General features: G+C 42.4%; 1 protein-coding gene across 1 annotated transcript in view; it reads right to left on the bottom strand.

Annotated features, from left to right (window-relative positions):
* Positions 1-309: 309 nt before the first annotated feature.
* Positions 310-6,086, bottom strand: part of SETD7 (SET domain containing lysine methyltransferase 7) — a 41,931-nt gene continuing 36,154 nt past the window's right edge. The window contains 3 exon segments of the mRNA XM_018557098.1: positions 310-572; positions 3,266-3,423; positions 5,840-5,955. Coding sequence (XP_018412600.1) covers positions 392-572; positions 3,266-3,423; positions 5,840-5,955 — 455 coding nt within the window. The 3' untranslated portion in view covers positions 310-391.

Below are 6,086 nucleotides of genomic sequence, written 5' to 3'. Positions count from 1 at the left end.
GCTATGTTATATCAATTCTAAGAACAGCAAACGTTATACTTGTATATTGCACAATATCAAAGTCTAGTTACCTTGTAACCAACACAAAGGGGTGTACACGGAAAGGTCTACTATGTATACATCTCAAAAGGAAAATCAGCTTATTGGCTTATTTCCCACATATTTGTTTGGCGCTTGTGAAAAAAAACTCCTACCTGATTACAATAATGTTCCTACTTGTGAAATAGAGTTTTCCTTTTTCATAAGACACAGCCACAATGCTAATGTTTAATGACCAGATAGAAATATAACATGTTGAGCAGCCTCTGAATGTCCAGAAAACTCCAGTAGAAACATTATGCATAGATCCAGTTACCCAACGCAAAGAGAGAAGGAGAAAAGGTGGTGCTGATCACTTCTGCTGACACATATGAAATGCCTTCAACTGCTGCTGGTACCATTCCGGTGCCTCAGGACCATTATTCCCTGTAGCGTTGTGGTCGTAGCCATAGGCCACAGTAAGTTCTTCATCCTTCTCCACAGCTGAAATGGTTCGGATACACTTGATAGGTCCAAACCTTGGGTGGACAAACCTACACAAAACCAAAGAAATTAGTCTTTACATATAAATAATCTGATACTTTAAAGCAGGGCTTGAAAAATCCCAGGAGCCAGTAAGCCAACGCTCCTTAGCCACTTCAGGACCGCAATACATATGTAAAACGGCGCAGATCTTGGCTGCTGCAGTGCAGGGTTTGAGCAGCTATAGCCCCCTCGGCTGCTGGCTATCCCAGACTCCAGTGTCCCCTTTGTGGGCCCGGGATCGGCACGGTGGGTCTCTGCGCCTCGATTGGAGGGAGATCAGCACACTTCCAGTAGCTGATTTCCCCTTTGATCACTAAAACTGGAAGGGATGTGTATTCCATTACTTCTGGCTGATGTGGCTGGAGAATGGGTATTATATTCTGCTTGTGTGCACTAAAATTAACTTTAGTGCATTTTATCCTAATAAATATTGGTTTGATAAACATTTGCGCACATATGTGCAACAGAAAAAAATGGCAACTAGCAATATTTTTTTTACGGGGCCTCTGCTTTCAGAAAATATAAAAATGTTTGGGAGTTTTAAACTGTTTTCTAGCCACGAATTGGTCAACTTTTAGATGGGCCTTGCCAAGTGTGAACACTAACTGGCTAGTTAAAAAGTCTTGGATTTTCTCCACCACCCCAGCACAAACAGTCATAGTGGGAGCCAATTGCACATGTAAAACAGAACCAGATTTAGATAAAAATCAAATAAAGCCAATACTACTATGTTCACTGTAATGCTTGGCTTTACTCTATTGTATTGTAGTGACAGCTAAAAAGTACTTAAAAAAAATCAAAAAAAAAAAATCAACAAACTGGGTTATACCCCTCTGCTCACCCAGCTAGAAGAATGGAATATAGAACTTAAAGTGATATTAAAACCTAACTTTTTTTTAATTTCTCCTCTAAGGAGACCCTCCTTCGCTGGAGGCTGTTGATTTCATTCGTTAAAAGTTCCTAATTCCTAATTTTATAGTGGCTCCCAGCAGCGCACTTCCCCCCGCCCCCCTGCACGGATGTGACCACCGTTCTAATGGAGGCACCCGTGCACGCTCGTGCCCGCAGTGGCTGTGTGCGTCCATAGACACACACAGCCCTGTGGCAGGCCACGCCCCTTCCCTCTTTGATTGATGGCAGAAGTAGCCTATGGCTCCTCTGCCATCAGTATCTCCCCCTCCCCCCCCTCCGCAACCCGGAGAAACGGAGGATCTCTTCGGACCGGCGGCGGGGACGAGCGCAGCTGACAGGTAAGTGTGGAGGGGACTGGGGTAGAAAAAAGGTGATGGGCCGTTTTTACCCTAATGCAGATAATGCATTAAGTTAAAAAAACGCCCATAAATGGTATGAAAATCGTTTCAGTAAAGCGTTGCATGACGGAATAAACATCAGTCAAAGTACGGCAGCGCTGAATACTGAAAAATGGCCTGGCCAGGAAGGGGGTGAAACACTATGGCCTTCAAGTGGTTAATGCTACTTTAACCTTTTGGCTAAAACAACTTTGTAAACCAACTTTTTAGAAATTAATTCTCTCATGCAATCTGTATCTGTTTAGTCTTCGTTTGGGTCCCTTCTGGTGGACTTAGTAGGACAGATGGTCCTCCCAGTTCGACTGTCATTTCTCCCCTGGTGCTCATCAAACCCTGATATACAGAAATCAGAGGAAAGCAAACTCTCTAAATTAATAATTCTTGGCATCTCTGGTTTCTTACACAAATTATATGCAACATGGGAAATTTGAAACAACTCTGTAATGGGATGACAGTAACATAAACTAATGATCATCACCCTAGTGCATCCAGAACATTACTAATTTGTCTTACGTTGGGTCATCACACTTACTTTTGGGTGGACTTGCCCTTTAACAGGAATATACTCAGTTCAACAACTAAAACAATTTCTACATACAAACAGTTTCCTAAATTGTATAATGTACCTCTTTTTTTTTTTTTAATTCAAGGCCCAAATTCAAAATGTTTATGATCCTCCCCATCAAAAGGCAAGTGGCCTAAAATACACCCCTAAAGATTGCCGGTCAGAAGTGGGTGACTATAATGCACCCCTATTTACACTGCTTTATATTATTGGTCAGAGGTAGACATTCTATGATGCACCCCTATAGCGGTCAAATTTACACCCTTTAACACTGGTTACCACATGAATTATTTACGAGTAGTTGTCAGGCAGCCTGAAGTAGTTATTCCACTGGTCCCTAGGTGCAAACAGAGCTGCTCAGAGACTTTACTTTCTTATAAATCACTGCTATGCTGAGCCTGAGCTGTGTATCAAAGTAGAAGTGCTCCTCCGGTATGGTGAGCTGGACCTAAGGTGGTTTGAGTGGATCAGTGGTTAATCAATGCATGGAAAAGTCTGCATTTCAAAATCCCTGAGTCAGCAGTTTTACATTTCCTTTTCAATACAGACTGAGCCCCCCACTGCCCCGGGACACCATAGCAACCTATGCGGCTGTAGGTACGCCCTTGGTCTATTGGCAAAATAAGTAAACACTGAAAATCACACAGAAGCAAAACTATTGCACTATTTATATATAAATATACCATAATTTTTACTGTGGCAAACCACAAAGTTCTAAAGAATTGCACATTATTTGTGTATTCTGCTAGGAAAAGTAATATATATGTCTTACACAGCTTTAACAAGGTGCATGATAAAAGGCTATCAAGGCAGATACAATACTTACAGGTCATACATACAGTTGGGATTGAAGGAGTGGTTGGCTTTGTGCCCTTGGGAGGCATAATATTTAGCAGTCGCTTTGAAGGGCTCTGGTACATCAATTACAGTTTCCTCATCTAAAGAAATTGTATTGCCGTTCAAAGACCAATCTCTGCTATCGACCTAATGATAAAGCCAGACAGTTTAGATATTTCTTCAAAAGTCAAGTCCTGGCACAATATTAAACGTCAGTCTATTCAGAAGTAATATTTTGTATTTTTATACATTTAAATTATTTTGTATGTGCCTAAATAAATATTACATTTTAATTAAGAAGACAAATGTATAAAAACACAATGCCTGTCCATTAAAAGTGCATGTGTTCCAGGGGTAGGCCAAAAAATATATATTTGTAAGAAATTGAGAGTGCCAGATATATAAAACAAAATGTTTGCAATGCTAATCGTGACAAGGAGAAGCGTGGGAGTGGCTATATTGTGCTGGATATGAGACAATGAGACTGTCACAGGTCGGCTTAGTAGATCGGGAGGTGAGCGAACACATACCGGGTTCGCTCGCCTCTCGATCCTGTCACGGCTCTCTGCCGTGACAGGGGAGGGGCTGGATTCCCCTCTCCCCGCTCCGATCTGCCAGCGCTGACTGGCGGAACGGACGGGGGAGGGTACAGCTGGCTCTGCCTCTAGATAGGCAGAGCCAGCTGTCACTCACGCAGCTGGGCGGATCCCGTCATCTAAGTCGTAGCATCTACCAGCTGTAGCTCGCGGTATACTGAGCTTAGGGTAACGGGAGGACGCTAGTTTGTGTCCTCCCGGTACCCTAAGGAGAACTATGGGGAAAAACACTGACCCCATAGTTCTCCTTTAAATGGGAGTGGAGGGCATCTGGGCACCCACTGACTGGTGACAACCTGGAACCTGCTGCACATATCCCAGCACCCCAAAACAGGAAGTTTCTCATGAACTTCTTGGCAGCTCCTACATCAAACATGATCAAGTGAAGAGAGGCTGAGAAGTAACTGATGGGAAACGTCCTGTACCTGCCACTAAATGCCAAAAAGGTACATGCAGCTAGTGAATGCAGAAAATTAGCAGCGTTGTCACTTATTGGCAGGTTTTGCTCATAGGCCTCTATGGGAAGGACGGGAATATTCACCCCCTACCCAGTCTGCCCCCCAGTATAAGGTTAGAATCTACATGCCACAGGTTACACTAAAGGATCGCTGTGCAATTCTGCACTGGCTACATCATTGATGGGCTGACCGGGCACAAGTGACACTGCACTTCAGTGCATCACTGCAGTGATGACAGAGCGGTATGGCTGGCTTGGTTGCTGTGTAACAGTATCGGTGCCTAGGGCTTGCAGTTGCTGTATGCAGAAGGTAGGCATATGGGAACTACCAGCACTTGGCCGGCAGCGGGACACCTAGATCCAGGGGATGCTGGGATTTTGTTAAAATACTCAGATGACCCCGCAGAATCTTGGGAGGTATGCAAAGGGGGGACCGAGCCTCTCATACACACCTGTTAAGTAAAGCTATAGTCGGGCCCGGGTGGACTGCCTAGAGTATTTATTTATTACATTACTGTATTTATATAGCGCCAACAATTTACGCAGCGCTTTACACAGTGCACATTGACATCAGTCCCTGCCTTCAAGGAGCTTACAATCTAAGGTCCCTATCTCACATGTATACATACAATTTAGATAGGAGCCAATTAACCTTCCAGCATGTCTTTAGAGTGTGCGAGGAATTTGGAGTACCCGGAGGAGTAGAGATAGAGATAACAGTAGAGATAACATACAAACTCCTTGCAGATAGTGTCCTGGCCACTTCTGACACCCGCTGACAACACACAGCTTTGCCACCCCTTATTAGAAACAGTTTGTGCTAATAAGCCCCACAAATCATGTAGATCAGTGAATTCAAAAGTACAAAATATCCTCAGCCACTGGTGTGCTTTCATGACGTCAGGGAGGGTGGGTGGTCAGGATCTTTATCTATAAAGCCAATGATGCTGCATTCCAGCAAAAATGACATTAAACGGGTTGCTGACCCAATTTATTGTTTAAAAATCCTTTTTTTCTCCATTTAAAAGCCAAAATATTATTTGGTCATTAGGTATTCTCATTTTGTGGTTTGCCCATATATAAACTGGATTTTTTTGCGTGCAGTTGCAGTATTGTGTTTTTTTATTTGTGTTTTACATGTATAGCCTACAGAAGGTGCATTTATTGGAAACTGAACCAAAGACACAGCAAGCAAAATGAATTTACAGCACTATACCAAAACACAGAGGTGTAAATGCAGTATTCTATAGGGTCTTGGCATTCAGAAAATATATAATGTTGGGGGGTTTTACATCATTTTCAGGCCTAAAATGTGGAATATAACATGGGTGCAAAAAATGAAAAAAGGGCCTCAGTCATGAAGGGGTTAATAGCTATAAAAAGAAAACTTTTGTCCTATTTTGTCTATCATCCTTGCTAACACAGCATGCATCATGTAATATATAGTCACTGTAAGTAGAGGAACAATGAATCAATTGATTGAAGGTCATGTTTGTCAGGGTGCTCCTACCTCTTGATGTGTAATCCGAACACCATTGTAAAATGACATCACAGTATTGGGGCCAGCAGCTATTTTAGCATAGAGACCTTCTCCAGCATTGGAAATAAGCGAGTCTGCTATATACACTCTAAAATAAAGGAAAATCAGAGAGCTAGACACTGGATGACACAACATTCATGCCTCACAGATTCAATTACATATGTTAAAAATTGACAAATGCCACATAAAATGTACATTAATAAATAATATATATATA

Source organism: Nanorana parkeri, unplaced genomic scaffold, assembly GCF_000935625.1.
Source record: "Nanorana parkeri isolate BGI_ZX_2015 unplaced genomic scaffold, ASM93562v1 scaffold267, whole genome shotgun sequence".
Lineage (NCBI taxonomy): Eukaryota > Metazoa > Chordata > Amphibia > Anura > Dicroglossidae > Nanorana > Nanorana parkeri.
This window is presented reverse-complemented; position numbering and strand designations above follow the sequence as displayed.